General features: G+C 47.5%; 2 protein-coding genes across 11 annotated transcripts in view; both read right to left on the bottom strand.

Annotated features, from left to right (window-relative positions):
• zbtb16b (zinc finger and BTB domain containing 16b) overlaps positions 1 to 7,644 on the bottom strand; it is a 34,194-nt gene extending 26,550 nt beyond the window's left edge. The window contains exons 1-3 of one of the 6 annotated variants that reach the window (XM_081699974.1): positions 7,273 to 7,644; positions 6,729 to 6,927; positions 4,876 to 6,180 (exon numbers count right to left, since the gene is read on the bottom strand). In XM_081699974.1, the coding sequence (XP_081556100.1) occupies positions 4,876 to 6,101 (1,226 nt within the window). In that variant the 5' untranslated portion in view covers positions 6,102 to 6,180; positions 6,729 to 6,927; positions 7,273 to 7,644. Of the gene's footprint in view, positions 1 to 4,875; positions 6,181 to 6,728; positions 7,241 to 7,272 lie in introns of those variants that run through there. The other 5 variants (XM_081699975.1, XM_027022412.3, XM_081699976.1 and 2 more) reach the window with 5 other exon arrangements.
• A 1,160-nt stretch (positions 7,645 to 8,804) lies between these two features.
• Positions 8,805 to 18,650, bottom strand: part of ncam1b (neural cell adhesion molecule 1b) — a 48,012-nt gene continuing 38,166 nt past the window's right edge. For 4 of the 5 annotated variants that reach the window (XM_081699970.1, XM_081699972.1, XM_027022411.3 and 1 more), the window contains 6 exons: positions 16,209 to 16,333; positions 15,913 to 16,093; positions 11,905 to 12,100; positions 11,533 to 11,649; positions 10,565 to 11,140; positions 8,805 to 10,406 (listed from right to left, as the gene is read on the bottom strand). In XM_081699970.1, coding sequence (XP_081556096.1) covers positions 10,283 to 10,406; positions 10,565 to 11,140; positions 11,533 to 11,649; positions 11,905 to 12,100; positions 15,913 to 16,093; positions 16,209 to 16,333 — 1,319 coding nt within the window. In that variant the 3' untranslated portion in view covers positions 8,805 to 10,282. Of the gene's footprint in view, positions 10,407 to 10,564; positions 11,141 to 11,532; positions 11,650 to 11,904; positions 12,101 to 13,388; positions 13,900 to 15,912; positions 16,094 to 16,208; positions 16,334 to 18,650 lie in introns of those variants that run through there. The other variant, XM_081699973.1, reaches the window with a different exon arrangement.

Genomic DNA, 18,650 nt, shown 5'->3' with positions numbered 1-18,650 from the left:
TTCAAAGACCCATCCTGAGAGCTCTGTCAATGCAGTCTGTCAATGAAATCAGTGAGGGTTAGCAGTTAATTACCTACATCTGAAAGAGGATGTTTTGCACCAGACATTTACTTACAATGATTGTCTGGCCCAGAAAACTTTGCTGTATTGATGCACTGTAAGTCTAGAGCTGTACAAGAGACCCAGAAAGACCCAGAAGAATGGATAAAGTGTGAGGTGTGAAGCCTTTAACCCTGGAATTTGGCAAACTGACAGTCTGGGAAAGTTCACAGTACTCAGCTGAGGGCCGTACACTAAAATGATGGAGACAGCCCAGGGAGATGGCATACTGCCACGACTCGAACTGACTGCGAACCCCCCCCCCCCCCCAAAAAAAACCCGGAAATGCTGGCAGCAACCATTGGGTGTTAGTGTGATATCCCTGTAGACAGGATCATCTTGAGTTTAGGAAATTCCCTCTTTTAGGAAGCACCATGTGCCAACTACCTGGCTTAACCATATCCCTGCTTGGAATTTACTGCTCAGGCTGAGTTTGAAATGCTCCATAATATAAATGTCTAACTGTTGTTTTTTCACCTCTAAAGTTTCAATGATTTCACAAAGAATCTCCATTTATATTGAAACATCCCACAGAAACACAATATTGCCATCTGATTTTCAGAACTGTGCACAAACTGTGGATGTGTGTACAGAAAGAACACTGAATCTGTGTCAACACCACAGGAAAGTCCCAGTCTATACCAGCTTTAGAAATGTAAAAATTAAACTGAATGTTTTTTTTTTGTCGGAACTACGTTAATATTTTCTTATTTATGACCCATCTACAGAAATCCTTGTTTTTTAGGTTACAAGACACAAAAACCAAGTGCCCATCCCCCGCTCATTCTTCTACTGCCACAAAGAGATGCACACACATGTACACACACATACACATACACACAAGCACTCTCTCTCTCTCCCTCACACACACACAAACACACACACACACACACACACACACACACACACACACAAAGAAGGGCTTGAGCTCTAGAAACAATTCGAGAAGGAGGAGAAAAGCCACCCGAGGAGGGTCAGAGGTCAGTGGTTTGACCTGACCCTGGAGGAGTTGACCTGTGAAGCGAAGATAAGGCCCAAGAGCATCCTGTGGGTGAGTGATGAGACACCGTAGTGGGAGAAGAAAAAAAACTCCAAAAGGAACTTAAAGTCTCGACTGACGGGATTCCTGAGGATCTTAGAGATGACAGAGCTTTTAAGATCAGTCGGTGGCCGGGCTACCGAAGCACGACAATGCAACCCATCCCCCTCTGCGCCTGCGTTCAAAACCCATCTTTCCCCCAAACTGGTTATCCACTGAGGATACGAGAATCGTGAAGCACTCTGGACGCATGTCCCAGTTCATCTGCTGCCGTCCTCATAGCCACGTTAATCTTTCCTGACCCAGTCCATGTTTTTTCCACATACATGTCTCCTCGTCCGTCTCTTGCCTGCATGGAAGGAAAAGCCGCTTTGCATCCCAGTGTGATGTACTCAAGAGATACGAGAACAGGTTTGAGCCACACCCCACGTTCCTGCTAACAGGTGAAGCAGGGTCTGTCTACTGCAGCTATAGCCTTTGTTTAGTCTGGCCCTACTAGGACCCAGAGGGGGAAGCAGAATAATCAAAACAAAAGATGAAAACAGCAGCGGTTGAAGACAACAGGATCTCTCAACCCCCCGAGGGCCTCTGGGAACACCGCTACGTTTGTGAAGACAACGGGATCTCTCAACCCCCAAGGGCCTCTGGGAACACCGCTACGTTTGTGAAGACAACGGGATCTCTCAAACCCCCCGAGGGCCTCTGGGAACACCGCTACGTTTGTGAAGACAACGGGATCTCTCATCCCCCCCGAGGGCCTCTGGGAACACCGCTACGTTTGTGAAGACAACGGGATCTCTCAACCCCCCGAGGGCCTCTGGGAGCACCGCTACGTTTGTGAAGACAACGGGATCTCTCAACCCCCCGAGGGCCTCTGGGAACACCGCTACGTTTGTGAAGACAACGGGATCTCTCAACCCCCCGAGGGCCTCTGGGAGCACCGCTACGTTTGTGAAGACAACGGGATCTCTCAACCCCCCGAGGGACTCTGGGAACACCGCTACGTTTGTGAAGACAACGGGATCTCTCAACCCCCCGAGGGCCTCTGGGAGCACCGCTACGTTTGTGAAGACAACGGGATCTCTCAACCCCCCGAGGGACTCTGGGAACACCGCTACGTTTGTGAAGACAACAGGATCTCTCAACCCCCCGAGGGCCTCTGGGAGCACCGCTACGTTTGTGAGGTTTCAGAGAGTCCAGCGGTGATCAGAAAAATCACATCATTATTATCACCATACAGAACACAACTCATTATTCAGATTACTCAGGCTGAACCTAAATGTATTCTTTCTTTATGAAATGCACCAATGACTACAGTAAATGTGTTCTGATCATTAGTCCCTCTCTATAGCCTCTCTCTCTCTCTATCCCCTTCTCTTTCTATTCCCCCTCTCTCTCTATCCCCCTCTCTTTATCCATCCCTCTCTCTCCCCAATTCATGCCATGACAAAAGATGCAATTAGAGTGTTTTTAAGCAGAAGCCAGTGGGGGCTCCAGGATCCCCCTCTTGCAGGGATTCCAGAGCTCTTGAGCTGCATTCACACACACACACACACACACACACACACACACACGCATGCACATCCCCCCAAACACACATATGCACACACATACGCAAGCTCACAAACACGGCAACATATATGTATACCCGCGTTCACACACACAAACACACCAACATATACGTATACCCACGCTCACACACACAAACACACCAACATATACGTATACCCGCGCTCACACACACAAACACACCCCCCACTCTTCACCATGCCGTGCACTGTGAGTACACATCAGCAGTACATTAAAGCCACACAGCAGTGCAGCACACTTGACAGATCCACTACACGACTGGTACCGCTAGAGAGAGAGAGAGAGAGAGAGAGAGAGAGAGAGAGAGAGAGAGAGAGAGAGAGAGAGAGAGAGAAAGAGTGAGTGAGAGAGAACGACAGACAGAGAGAGAAAGAGAGAGAGAGAGGAACTAGACACTACATTTCCATATTCATAAGAGTTATTTTTATTAGTTAATTATACAAAAGTATTGATCCGTTTGTTAAGGCTGTTGTGAATACATCATTATGATATTTGCTTGCCAAATGTGGGTGTCTTTGTGAAAGGTGCTATCTGTCGATATTTGAAGAGTTCACTTCCATTTGGTTGGGTTTAGGTTTATGACCTGGAGTTTCCCAGAGAAATGGAGCAAAAGATGAAAACCCGTTAGTACCGGATTCCTTAGCCTGCCTGCAGTGCCCCTACTGAGCACCCATGTGCGTGGCATCAGGTGAGGTGAAACATCCATCACTGTTTGCAAAGTCAGGATGTGCCAAGCTGACGTTTTTTAAAACATGGAGAACTGCTTTACTCTGTCACCTGCCTGGTTTGGACCAGGTGCCATGATCTGAACCAAGATCCAGGCCAACTGGACCTCAGAGATTAACGATGTGAGCACACAGGCTGGGAACTCAGGATGACCAACAAGACATGAACAGGAAGGGTTTGCAGTTAGCATCTCACAGTAGTTTCACATCATGTCTAACTGTTCATGTTTGTGAGAAGGGGCCTTAAAGGAAGACAAAAAAGATTTTGGAATCTTTCACTTTCCTTTTCAGAAGAGCACTGCGAGTTTACATGGTCTTCCGTGATATTAAGCTCATAACTCAGCGCTGACGTCCTCCTGGGTATACTTCAGCCAGGCATATTCTGCACTGAAGAAGGGCTGTACATTGTGTCGGGAGGCCCAGGGAAGCATCGCGGCGGTCACGTGGTTTATGGGAGTGAATGAAATTGGGGATCAGGTGCGTCACAGTCCACCAGTCCACAGCCTGCGCAGTCCGTGCGAGACAGTCGCGTGAGCTGACCATTAGGGTCACCTCCACTGCGCAGCAAGGTTTGGATATCAGACTCATAAACACAGATGAACTCTGAGGTTATGCTACAGTAACCAACTCCCCACCCTAACATTGCACACGTATTTACAGGCAGAAGACACGGAACGTTATCAATTTTTGGTGTAATGAGTACCAAACAAGAAGCAAGGCAAGTATACATGTAGAAATAGTATAATTAAATTTTTTCCTGCACTCACTCCGTTTAGTAGTAGGTACTTAATAAAGTAGTAGTACAATACCCAATTGTGACCAATCAGGGAACGGGAAGCATAGCAGGCACCTCCTTACACACCATGTCTGTTTTTGGATTGTCAGGTTAGTGCCTCATGTATGTGGGTTAATGACTATGTCATGTGACCATGCAAAGGTCTGACTATCAGGCACTTTGTTGGGTTCAGGACCCTGTTTTTCCTTTCTGGTCAGTAAACCTTGTAGATAACACATGGACCTCAGATGAACTCACAAGGAGCAACCAAGAGGTTGAGAGCGATGTGTTAATCTAGGAAAAATGGGTCATTTCAAGCCAACAAGTGGAGCGAGTCTCTCTGATGGATCACTCCCTAACAGAAAGTAGCTCCTGGGGCTCAGAGGGAGTTTGTGGAGGTCAGGGTCATCGGGGCACAGACGGAGTGTGCGGAGGTCAGGGTCATCGGCACTGAACAGGCTGAGCTTCCTGTGGCAGGACCTGGGCCACTTGATGCAAATAGAGGTGTCACACATGGCGTCAGGACACCTGAACTCACTCATTAAGGCCCAGTAATGCTGGAACCGGAGAACTGAAAACCATCATGACTAGCTGCTCTGCAACCTATCGGTGTGTGTGTGGGGGAAACGAAGGCGTGCGGGGCCCACCTGTGTTCCTCGGCCGCCTCACCGTCGGGAAGCTCCAGGTCGCACACTCCACACCGCTCCCTGGAGGCGCAGAGCTGCCGCTTCCCTCCGGCGCCGCAGTCCGTCAGCCTGCCGAAGAACTCCCTCTGGATGAAGCCATGGTGGAAGAGCCCCCCGTAGGCGCTGAGGTCGGCCGACGCGGCCAGGGCGGGCGGCACAGGCAGCGAGGCCGGTACCACCGTGCCTGCCGGTGGCGCTCCCTCGCTCTTGTGGTTCGCTGGCATGGGGTAGAGCGAGGCCAGGTGGTGCTCCACCAGGCCGGGGGCACCCGCCGGCCCCGCCGGCCCGCCATCCCCGTGCAGGTCGGGGGTGCTGTCGGCGGAGTGCAGCTCCCGGGCGCTGGTGATGACGCTGCCCCTGGTGGGTGTTCCTGGGGTGGGCCGGAGCTGCTTGGACTCACCCGCCCCTTCCCCGTTTCGGGAGGCGCGAACTTCATGGCTGCAGTCCTCGTCCACCTGCATCGTCTCCATCTTGATCTTGTCCAACAGCGGAGAGGAACTGCCTGGAGGCGCAGGAAGACTCTGCTTCACGGAGCTGTCCAGGAGAGAATGACCAATATTCCCCAGACTCTCCACAGTGTCCTGCGCGGGCCGGGTGACAGGAAGGCCAAATGGCGTGGACACGGAAGGCTTCCTGTCCACCATGTTGACCAGGGCCAGCCGATGCCGGCCGGCAGAGCTGTAGCCTCCTTCCTGTATCGAATGCTTCTTGGAGATGATTGAGCTCTTCAGGTACTTCATCCGACGCTCGTCGTCATCTTCTGTGCCATTCTCGCTCATGTTCACGTCTGCGTCGTTCTCCTCAGATGACTGAATGGTCTCCAAGATCTTCAGACACTGCTCCTCCAAGTACTCTATCTCCAAAATCTCTGCAGCATACAGCAGGTCATCCAAGTCTTCCAGTCGTGCCTGGAGTGTGGCAGTGTAGGCATACTCTAATATCTGCTGGAACGTCTTTGGTGAGAGGAAATCCAGAGTGTAGTGTTGGCTGTTCCGATGGAAAAGGATCTCAAACATCTTGCTGACGCATGCCAGCACAGTCCTGTGGGCATGGAACTCCTGGCTGTCCACCACGATCACCACGTCACACAGTGTCCCGGACAGGCGCATCTGGTTGGCCTTCTGTAGGAGGCTTGTGGGGTGGCCGGGATTTTGAAGATGGATCACACCCATTTTAGTCAAATCCATTACACCAGCATTAACCGAACCATCTCACGAGTTTTCCCTCTTGCTTCTCAAGCGTCTCTGTAAACACTCTTTGTCCAATCTGAAGAAAAACGGTAGCACAATGTTAACCACTCTCACGGGGAATTTACAACCTGCTAAAGCGGACAAATCACCTTATTAATCTTAGACTCGGCCAGTGCTAAAGATCTTATTTTTAAATGCACCTGGCATGAATGACATTCTCAGAACTGAGAGGTGGAATTCTTGTAAAACGCGCTGCAACCCTGCACTCATAAAGCAAGCATTTCAACGTTTACGCGAAATTATGCAATAGCAGTGTTTACAGGAAAAAGTTTGCAGATGAATGTGAACTAACAGCATTCGATGCGTGCTTGAAACGGACTAATAACTGCACTAGTTTAAAACCTGATTTAAAAGTCAAGGCGTCATTTAAGGTAACACGTCTGATTGAGAAAGTCGCCTGACATTAACCGTCTCTGACATACTTGCTACGGAGTGTCAGTACATATGAACCTCTGTTAGCTCTTTTGCATTCAAGTGGTTTCATTTCCTAAACATTATCCCATATTTGATTTCGATAAGACACTGCGACATTTAGCTCTAAAATTAACAAACGTGCATACGTACAAGTGCAAAGACGGTGTAAACACGCAGGCTCTCGGCTAGCCAAAACGCTAAAAAAAAAAAAAAAAAGTCACATACGTGATCAAAACTGCAAAATATCAGCCTTTGCTTGCGGTTACATCTTATTTTCAGCCACAGTTCTGCTGAAGGCACCCTCCGCGTGTCATGTCATGGAAGGAATACAAGTCCCGTTCACAGCCGTCTGCCTCAGTGTCGGAGAAAACAGGAGAGATTAAGTCTGCACGCAGCGCGGCATCAACACGCACACCTGCTTTTGCGATCAGTCAGGAGGCAGGCAAATGAACCTGGCTGACAAGTTGCCAGCTTTCTTCCAGCTTTCCTTTAATGGCGTTTCGGTTCACTTGCCATGAAAATATTACTGCAAAAGTAGCCGCAAAGGAAAACGCGCACTGCCTACTTTATATCACGGAACGCAAACTCCAGTGTCTCCCGTGCCACTAACTGTATGGCACCGACACCGAGAGCTCCCTGCCGGTCACCGTAACATGCATTAAAGTGCGGCGAGCGAGCATCACGTGCGACTTACCTGGGGTCCACGCGAGATTCAACAGCTGGTCGAAGGCACCAGCCGTAGCGCGCAGGGAACTGAGGTTCGCAGAACCCGCTTCACGCGCACTAATTCCACTTTCGGGGTAAACGAATCATGGGCGGTGACGTCAAGGCATTGACTCACTATTCCTGTGACTCGCGCGGACCGCGCCGCGAGAGGGAGACGTCTATGGGGCCGGTGTCATTCGCGCGAGCGTGTGGAGCAGCCTCCGTGAACTCAGCTGTTTGGACACGTAGCCATGAATCATAAGATTGTTTCTTATTGTGTTTGATTTTTTTTTTCTAAGAAACATTTTAGGCTACATAAAAATTTTCTGAGGTAGATAGTATTTTAATTCATATAAAGCCTGAGCTGCGTTTAAGAGCTTAGAGTGGAACCCAGGACAACAAAAACCCTTCAACCCCCTCCGTGCGTCTTCGCGTAGAGACTGAGCAGTATCTCTCAGCTTTCCCGGTTAAATAAATATCCTCCATGATGCACCGGCGTGGCCGTTTCTGCAGGCGCACAGAAATATGGACTCAGAGAGGTGCTTTGCGGCGTGACCACGAGCGTGCCCCGTGCTTCAGCGCCCGGGCCTGCGCGTACATGCGCATCGGTGCACGGCAGTGACCTCCCGGTCGCACACGGGCATTTTGTGGCAGGAGGAAGGCGCACATCTGGCGTGTTCCCTGGCCTTTGTTCCTCTTGGAAAAGCCAATCCCACGCCTCAGAGATGCCATAACGGCACACGAGTCCTGAGAAATAGCCTAGCGTCCCTTGAGTAATCTCCAATATCTACACAGTCGCTTTTTTATCTGTTCCTGAAGATGACTGAGCCCTCTCCATTTAGATTCAGTTTTTCAATATGTCAGCAAATGCAGCTACATAATAAGTAACTTTATGTAGCTTTGTGTTAATGACGTGCTGTTTTGCTGACGTTGTGGCAGTCTGGTGTGCTTAATTCAAATTTTACTGGGATATTTATGAATAAAAGAAATTAAAGTGGATTGCCACGTCTCTAGAACCGTGGAACATTAGTATCGTCAAACATGGTGTATGTTATTTAAAACGTGTAATTGGTCAGTACTACAAAACCACCCAGTTCCTCTGGATGAACAATGTTGGATCAAAGCTAACGGGCGCCATCTGCTGGTTCATCAGTATAATGGTTAACTTTGGCTTTTTTTAAAGCGTAAAGTGGTAGCGGAATGTCAACAGCGATATTGAGAATATAGGAAAAATAAACAAGACTACAACTGAATAAGCTGGTGCAGGACAAATCAACCCCATCCCCCGATTGGATTCAGACACCTAGTACACTGAAAGATCGCCAGTGAAAATGTCACTAACGGTGTAATGAACCTAGGAAACAGGCATTATGCACATCCGACACTAGATGTAGAGACTGTGGCTAAAGTTATACCTCTATTATACATTGTATGGAGATTACAGACACCTGTAAAAGGAAATTATTAGATAATTAATTATTATTATTCGATAATAATTAATATTAAGACATAGGCTTTTATCTTTCAATTAGTTTAATCAAAATGTGTTAGAACACCACAATTTATGACGTTCTTTTGATGATAAACAATTGAAATCATAGCTGTCATTACATCATTTCGTCATAAGAATGTCCCAGAGCTAGATGTCACTGAACTGTTGGGATACATAGGCTTTAAAACACATTGAACACAGATATACGTTTCCTTCTTTTTTAGCCAAAAAGAAAAAGCGCCTACCTTTGTGCACAGTCACATTTGTCTGTCTGCATATCTGCCATCAGACAAAAAAGATGGCTCAAGCGACACCAAAAATAAACAAAAACCCCAAACAAAAAAACAACCCAATCCGACGATCTGTGCACGAGTCTACATCCAGGTGTGCTCCTGGAACTGGGCATGCACGTATGGACTGGACCTGCTGCCGGTCACCTGCAGATGTCCTGAACTGCAGCAGAAGTGATGGTGCACACTGAGCAAGCACATGGACATGCAGTGAGGAATAGAGGAAGACCACCTTCAGGAGGAAGAGCTGTCTTACCCATCCTGCTCTACACAGGAAGATGTTTGCCATCAATGTACATGTTATCGAAAAAGAAAAATCAGCCATTTTATTTTTTTGCCATAAAGCTATGTAGATATTCTCAAAACGGTAAGACACACAATCACAGTGCACAAGCTTACCTTCAAGATTGTAGTACAAATGTTTGTACCCCCCCCCCCCACCACCACAGACACAAACAGTATAAAAATGGTCAGATTTCTCTTGCTGGAGAAACTGCATTTTACAAGCATGTTTTGAAAAAGGAGCCAAAAGTTGTTAAAATCCCAACTGAATAACAACTTTAGTAAAAACCATGAGCAATTTAGATGTCAAAGAAAAGTCAACTTTAGTAATCTGTATGAAAGATTTTGGGAAGAAGGACATTCCTTCACCTTGTGCATCACTGTCACATATTAACTGGGATTACAAATTGGGTGATGTCTGTTTAATTTGTTTAAATATAAAAAAGACACAACACAGATTCTGTTTTTTCAACAGTGAAACGTGAAAAAGAAAATTGAATGTAATTAAAATACACAATCAAACTATTTAACAGGACTAGCCCTCGAAAGACTTCAGAAAAAAAAAGTCACATTTGAACAATGTAACAAACGATAAAATATTGTCTTGAGCTTTACTGAATATGTGCTATAATTCTCCTTAATGCATATATGTTTTCAAAAACACTCTCTTGGAAATATCAAGGAGTCTGAACACAATACAAACTGTTGGATTGAATTTGCAAACAAACTCTTACAAGTGTATGAGTAAATTCATAAGATTTTGATTGATTTAACGGAAATGACTTAGAACCGTAAAAAGGCATACGTACGATATGTACAGCTGACTCCAGTCTTAACCATGTACGAGGTACTCACACTCCTCGCAGCTTCAAAGAATTCATTAAGGGCACTGTAGACTCGACGTTCTCATGTTCACCGTCCTGCCACCACCCAAATCACGCCATGTTCTTGGCAACATCATTCGTTAGTGAGATTGCGTTCGGTTCCGTTTCCTCTTCAGACTGGACCTTCGTCAGCTCCTCGTCCTCAAACCTAGTCTCCTCTTCCTCCAGGTCATTCCTGGTGGGGGAAAATTGTTTACATCAGTTCACTGGGAATGATCAACATTCAGAAGCCCAGAATGAACGGGCACATGCAGGGAGGTTACAGACAATGACATGTGCCTGCACGACACATATCAGAGGACATCTATAACCAACATCCAGAGAGATCCCTACTCGATTGGTGGAGCCGATGGACCACCCGGGTCAGCCGCAGCCAGAGCTCGTAACTCATCCTGGGTGAGGTCTGTTTCTGAAGCCTGGGGAGCACCTCCATCTTCCTGGAGCCCACAGTTCACTGAGGGCTCGGGGTCAGCGGTGTCGTGCAAGGTAGGGGGCAGTGACGTGCGTGCGTCTGGACTCTCTAAAAAGCTGGCCAGCACAGCATCCTTTTCTGGCCCTTTGGGTGTTGTTTCTTGGGGAAGCAGAAGAACTGAGGGAGGGTCTAATGGGATACTTGGATGACCATTGGTTTGTGTGGGCTGGGGATCAGCCAAGTCCACCAGTGGGGTGTCAGAGATGAGCAGGGAGGCAGCCAGGGGCTGGGAGATGGTCTTCGGGGTGCTGGTGTCGGGGCCTGAGGCAGGGATGGGGTAGGGGTCAGGGGGCGGGACCACGAGGCTGGAGGTGAGCGTGGTGCTCTCGCTAACAGGGCTACCCTGGCTGAGGTCAAAGGTGTCAGTGACCGTGTCCGAGTTAGTGGCCACCGACAGAGGCAAGTCCACTACGGCGGCCGCGCCATCTGCCAGTCGCCTGAGAGAGTGAAGACACACGAGAGGAGACGAGACACAGAGGGGGAGACAAGCAGGAAGAGACGCTGAAATCACTGCGGGCACCACGATTTAAGATGGAGTAACACGCGTTAGGTTTGTTGAACCAACGGTGGACACACGGGGGCGCTGTTGCACTAAAAAAAAAAAAACGTAGAAAAAAGTAATGAAAGAAAACAAAAGATGAAAAGGAGGGAAGAAGAAAGAAAAAATGAAAAATATTGAATGAAAAAACAAAATGGAAATGATGGAGGTGATCAATAAAGAGACAACTGCATTTCATATCAGAGAATGCAGCAGTCACAGTATATTACGAGTGCTTATAGAGACTCAGGCCGTAGTACTGTAGAGGGCACGTCACTCCACATCACTTACTCCGCCTCTGTCAGGGGCGTGGTCTCATTGGGCTCAGGATGCCCTCCTATGTCGTGATTGGCTGTGAACTGGTCCTCCGTCCTCATTTCCACAATGGGCTCTTTGGAGTTGTCTTTACTGCAATGAGAGAGACGCGCATCAGGTCATCACACAGCAGCGGGTCGCTTGAGGTCATCGGTGCCTCTGTGCCGTTCGGCGCAACTCGTATCTAGCTCATTGTTGTCTGTGTTCCACACGCCACCGTGTTCAACTGAGTGTGAATGGAGTCATGGAGCATGCTGGGTAATGTCGTTCACACTCTGTCTACACTAGTGAGTGCAGGTTGTGTCGTGTGTGGTTCACTGCTATGCTGATCGGCGGAGCGGCGCGTACACATAAGCAGCCTTGCACGCCTCCACGTCTTTGCCCTTGGTACTAGCCCCAGCCTTGCCACAGATGCACATGAGGACGCCACACTTGTTGAGGACACAGCAGGCCGCGTCGACGGCCAGGAGCAGCAGAGCACACACCAGGACCAGGATGCCCACGATCAGCCCCGTGTTCAGGCCGACCCCGCCCTCCACAGAGTCTGAGGGGAGGGGGAGAGGGGGAGGGGGTCACTCACCAGGGTCAGACATGGATGAAGCGCATGGCTACTGCAGTCAAGCAAGCATGAGTTATTTCGACTCATGAGACTACCGGGATTAGCCAAAGAACTGATGCGCACCGGGCGGGATGAGATGGATTATACTCCAGATTACATACTACTACTGCTTTTCTTCTCCTACACGGGAGCAGAATCAGGTTAAGAGAGATTTATGAGAGGTGGATGTGAAGTGGATGAAGGTGGATGAGACGTGGATGAAGGTGGATGAGAGGTGGAGGTGAGGTGGATAAAGGTGCATGACAGGTGGATGAGAGGTGGAGGTGATGTTATTTATAAGGTTATATTTATCTTATTTCACTGATAAGCAAGCACATGAAAGCAGGTATTAGAAGATGAGACCGTGAAAGACAAACAGTGGATATCAGGCACAGGAACATTTTGCACTTATTTTGCAATTAGTTAAGCACATTCAGCACATTAGTAATTCAGCTTATGTGGAGGTTACATAATAACTAACAAGCATATTAATTTTCCAACCAATTAAAATTTACGGCATGACTGTTCTGTCTTGGTTTGCCTGCTACATTAAGTGAAATGTCGCTATCTATAACTATCTGCACTTCAGTGTTTGCATGTTCAAGTATAAATAAGTAGAGCTACGTAAACTGTCCCAAGATGCAAAAGAAAAGCCCTGAATAAAAAGGAAAAAAAAAAAAAGCCCCTCAAACAAAAAGCAGCGTACCACTTCTAACGCCTCAGTACTGAGAGCAGCGCATAGGCACAGTGTGTGGGAGCCGCAACATTAGCGTCCGACGGTCTGCTTGTTCAGGCCACGGCTGCATAACGTAGTTCAGTTCTGTGCTCAGTCCTGATGACATAGCGAACTGGGCAAATTCACGGATTCTTCCGGAAGCAGGTCTAACCTAATCCTACGCAGAATACTGTCGGATGCTGCAAGCAGGCCATCAACCTCGCTGCCGCCTACGTAGACAAACGCCAATCTGTTGAGCCTCCCTGTTAGTCGATTTTGCGCATACGATGGAAACTCAAGGTGTAGAGGTTTGTTTTTTCTTTTGAAAGCACAAAACAATATACTTACCAGAAAAACTCAGCAACAACTAACAAAGATGCCAACTGTTATGACATAAATACATTTTCAAGATTAAATGAAAATAACAGCCACAGAAGTGTGCCATGGTTAACACACTGTGCTACTCATGAGAAAACATGTAGACAGTATAGAGAACAGATAACAAAGGCAACATTCATGTAAAAAAACAAAAATGAATTTAATAAATCCAAATATGCAAACAATAGCTCTGTTCATGATACCTGCCAACTGTTTTCCATTTCTGCTGTAAGTTCATAGAACAATGTCTGAGCTGCACATATAATAAAATGGATGTGATGATGTTACAAAGTCTTGTACAATTTTATACAGCATTTGAGTGAGAACATTAGGCTGTTAAATATATACAGATAGACAGTCACATGCTCTACCCATACGCTTAACATCTGGCACCTTCTCCATCTGATAAAATACAGTATAACTGTCAGCAGAACTGGCAACTTTGAAGCAGAGCTGTCATTAGGGTTAATTTTGTTAATTATCTCTTCAGGCTCACTTTGATCAGCAGATGGATCAAGTAGTAGAAGGAATATGACTGGGAACCCACCCTGTACCCCACCTTGTACCCCATGCTATCAAAGCAACAGCACAACAAACAAAAACAGTGCCATTAACAGGAAGCTGCACATCACTGAGGAGCTGCCGAGTGTAACTGGGGAGTGCACGCACACACACAGGCGCATACACAAACAAATACAGATACAGGAAAATAAAATATTGAAATTGCAATGGGTGCAAGAAAGGGTGTTACAAAAAATGATGTTGCATGTGTGGAATTGCGATGATCATCCGTATCCAAGACCGGGCGTGATGACACATGACAAACACAGACAGACGAACAGCAGGGAGGGAGGGAAACAGGGAAAAAAGGGAAAACAGAGAAAAACAACAGAGAGAGAAATATGTCAGAGCACAGAAACCAAGTTTGAAATTAAATAAAATGAGGCCGTGAAGAAAAGCGATGGAGAAAATGTGGCAGACGAGAGGCCGAGCACGTGACTGGAGCCGGAGCACCTCCGGAAGGCTCCTCTCTCCTCTCCTACCCACGGAGCCATGCTCACCACTCCTCCTGCCGTCTCCCTCCTCCTCAAACACATCCAGGCCATCCCGAGCCCGGGCGGAGCAGAGGGCCCCGCGTGGGGGAGAGGAGACAGAGTGTGGGGCATGACTGATGAGTGCAGCCCCCGGGCGCAGGCCAGCGCAGGCCAGCGCAGGGGGACTCACGAGAGCTCACGAGGGCTCAAAAGTGAAGCAGCTTTTTACAAGTAAAGAGATGAAAATACCAGTTCTAAATATTGATTTCAAACAGTGAGCAGGGACACATGCAATTTATGTATGTAACAGATATGCAGATATGCCGAATAAACATCATCACTGACCTTTCACCTATGGCCCCGGTACTGTAGCTCGTGACATGCCCACAGTCATGCAGGAAAATATCCTCACTAGGGACCTAAACGCCTAAATCTAGAGTGTCTGGTTTTTCATGTTCATGGTTTAGGTGTTGACTGCATGTTGTACAAGGTCAGTGCTGAGAAACTGTGATGGATGTGTGTGGAAATCTGGAGGAAAAGCACTCTCAATATAAAATACGACAGCATGACATAATGATAGATGAGGGGCAATTTCTTAAAAACTAAAACCTTTAAAATTTCCCTTAACAGCAAAGCTTTTTTTTTTTTGGCAGTGCTTTAACTGAAAAGTACTTCCAGAGATAAGGGACTCCAGTTTCAGTTAAGCTCAGGCAAATCTCATTTCTATGGACGCCCCTGCGAAGACGCCTATAGACAGCTGACCGTGGGAGACTCTTATTGGCATACAGCTCTGGACGCAGCAGGAGGGACGTGCGAGGGGTGGAACAGTGAAACAAACAGGCTTTGGACGGCGTCCACACCCAGGCCTGCTGTGCCAGGGACAGCGTGGTTCCAAGCCTCCTACGTCTGTGGGCACGGGCGCCGCGCGGCAGGGAGAGAGAGCCCCGTTGGGACTGTGCCGCACCAGATGCCTGGGAAGGCGAAGGAAAGTGGCACGCCCTGTCCGGGCAGAGCTAACCTCTGCCAGCTGCGAGTGTTACCAGAGGTCAGCGTGGGGCCACGGAAGGACTCTCACTGGCCCCGCACCAAGGCAGAGCTGAGGCTGTCCTGTCCGGCCGGACCAGCATCGCCACCTTGTGGTGGAGGGAGGTAAAAGGTGCCCCACGGACAGCGAATGAGAGGGCCCCGATAGTGCCAGGACTGTTGGATGTGAATGGTTAGAGTCTGAGGTGTAAGAATACCACCGGGCATGCGCTACAGTGACTGCTGGATGGCGCTCTTAGCAGAGAGAGACAAAGAGAGACAGAAGTGAGAGAGAGAGACACACACACACACACACACACACACCGCAAGAGATAGAGAGAGGCTGCTTCAGTTTCTTTTTTCCATAAACGTTCCAGGCCACGGAATATACTTTGCTAAAGTAAAAATAATGTTCGTTCACAGAAGAACAGATGATCCTTTGCCAGTGACTAATCATGCATCATATCGTGCAAATGACCATAAAGGGAATGATGTGGGCGGATGGGAGGATGGGAGGCGATTTCTCCCTGCTCTTACAGCTCTGAGTCATCTCTGCCTGTTCGGTCTGTAAGAGAACACTGGCGGCAGGGGGCGGAGGCCGGGCTCACCTGGGTTGGCGGCGGGTTCTAAGGCTGTGCGGAAGGCCAGCGTGGTCGGCTGTGACTTGCCCCGCTGGTTCTCGGCCACCACCAGCACATCGTACTCCGTGTCCCAGTCCAGGCCGCTCAGTAGGGTGTGCTCGCTCCAGCCGGGCAGCCGCACCTCGGGCTTCCAGTCCGGATCGTCTCTCTGCGGGGCGCCGGACACGGGACACAGCCCCGTCAGGAGGCTTCCCCCCCACCACGGAGCGGAAATGCGACTGCCGGAGCTCTGGGTCTGGCCCGGCAGTGGCGCGAACACTTACAGCTTTGTAGCGGACGAGGTAGTGGATGATGGGGGAGCCGCCATCGTCCTGTTTCAGCCAGTTCACTTTGAGGATGTTACCCTTAGGCTGCAGGGTGCCGACCAGCTTAGGGGGACTGGGTTCCCCTAGAAACACACACACGCACATGTACACGCACGACCCATTATGTTTAAGTGCATGTATGGAATAATCACTGGCTTCACCTCACTGTATTTAACTTTGCTTCAGTGTCCGCAGTACAAGCTGTAAATCTGTCCAAAGTGTACTTGGCTGAGGTGTTTCTTTACTTTGAAGAAAATTATGAATAAAGATTTTATAGGCAATATATATCGATTGTGAGACCTATAAAAATAAAATGGACTGAGCATTCAGAGGACTGTAAGTGTAGATTATAGTGCAGATCACTAAGGTGCGTTAGCTGCTGTTGGAATCTTGGGATCTCCCCTTATAACGCACACGCGTATAACGACGGACCCCGTCCGACCTGTCCTTCACGGTCCATCATTCATAGCCCATTTCACGTTAATGACCTGTGCGTGCCGATGTGATCACCATGGTGGTTAGGCATCACAGAGTGATATTTAACAACATTAGTGAGGCTTCAGGGGAAGGAATGAACAGTGTGTTGAACAGGCCTTTAACTCACATTAACATCCTCAGCAGCTCGGGCTTGTAAAAAGGAGAGAACCGCTCATCTCGTGTACTAAAAAACAGGCCCCTGCCAAACCCCACCAAACGGCCATGCCAGGCCACACATGTTTACCGGGACCTCGTCGGACATGGGCGCTTTCTCTCGGCTTGCTCACATCTTCTGACAGACACATCTGCTGCCCTTCATGGCTGATGGAATTAAGACTATTTATAAATATTAGGGCTCGAACAACTGAAATGCAGCACCAATATAGCTGAAGAAAATGCATTAACAGCCATAATGCTGAGTCCGTTTAAAGCGTTAATGAGAACCATGGTAATTCACTCTAAAGCACACCGCAATACCACAGCCTAGATTCCTTTTTTCCACTTGTGTTTGCATGGTTCAAAGCAGACATCATGAATAACCAATGGCAATATCTGAGCAAGGATGAGAAATTAGTATTTGTCTACTGAGACTTTTATATTACTGTTAAACTATTATTTTTAGAAATTATCATTATAATCAACAAACAAACAAACAAACAAAAAAACATTTACAGTTTAAACACAAAGATGATGCCTGTGATCCAGAACTGTTGAAATGCAAAGCGAGTAACTACTGGGTTCATCCACTTGCTTTCTGAGAAATATCCCAATAAACTGCATTTGTGTTCCTGCTTGTTCTACACATACAAAGCAATACAGGAACGAAATGACGTCGGCAACACAGCAATGAAAAGACATCAATAAGGAACATCCCCCACCCCAACAGCATGTCAAAGTGTTTATAGCAAGCATAAAAGGGACCAGCAATGTTCCCGGGTGCTGGACCCAGTGGAACTCTTATGAGATGTGTTCTTCAACTTCTGATCATTTAAAATACTTTTTTAATGTTTGTGAGGACACTCCCTAAACTACTGAACTTCTCTGCCTCTCTGTTCTCTTTGGATAATATTCCAAAGCCGTTTAAACATGGTTTGCCCAAGGGAAGTGACTGTCAGAATGGGCCTGGATGGAATTTCATGGTCTGATCAAGCTTTATTCTGGACATGTGGGCGTGATGGACAGTGATGGGACAGTCATGAGAGCAGTGGGGGAAGAGCCAAGTGTTTACCTTCTGCTCACCAGCGTGGACGCCATCACCGCCACCATGCAAGTCACATGACAAAAGGCGCATGCACGCACGTGCGCGATTGGTTGAAAGTTCACATGGAAAACAAAACAGACGATGAGAGACAGAAGCCCATGGTGTTAGAGCTGGCTGGCACAAAGAACACAACACACAAAGCATGAAGTTGTAAGAAGCTACTGATCATAACATTGAAAACAGAGAGATTGAAGCATGAAGAAAACAGGTTTGCTTCTGTAGCTTTCAATCAAAATACAGTGTTAGTGAAAAGAGGGCGTGATGCTACAGATTCAGTAGAGAGAGCAAGTTAATACTTCAATATCACAGTAAATTAATACTTCAGTGTCACAGTAAGTTAATATTTCAGTAACTGCAGTGTCACAGTAAGTTAATACTTCAGTATCACAGTACATTAATACTTCAGTAACGCGTCAGTATCACAGTAGGTTAATACTTCAGTATCACAGTATGTTAAATACACCAGTATCACAGTACATTAATACTTCAGTATCACAGTAGGTTAATACTTCAGTATCACAGTAAGTTAATATTTCAGTAACTGCAGTGTCACAGTAAGTTAATACTTCAGTATCACAGTACATTAATACTTCAGTAACGCTTCAGTATCACAGTAGGTTAATACTTCAGTATCACAGTAGGTTAATACTTCAGTATCACAG

The sequence above is a fragment of the Electrophorus electricus genome, chromosome 17 (genome assembly GCF_041902795.1).
Source record: "Electrophorus electricus isolate QZ-2024a chromosome 17, ASM4190279v1, whole genome shotgun sequence".
Classification (NCBI taxonomy): Eukaryota; Metazoa; Chordata; class Actinopteri; order Gymnotiformes; family Gymnotidae; genus Electrophorus; species Electrophorus electricus.
The sequence above is the reverse complement of the archived record's forward strand: the minus strand, read 5'-3'. Positions and strand labels throughout refer to the sequence as shown.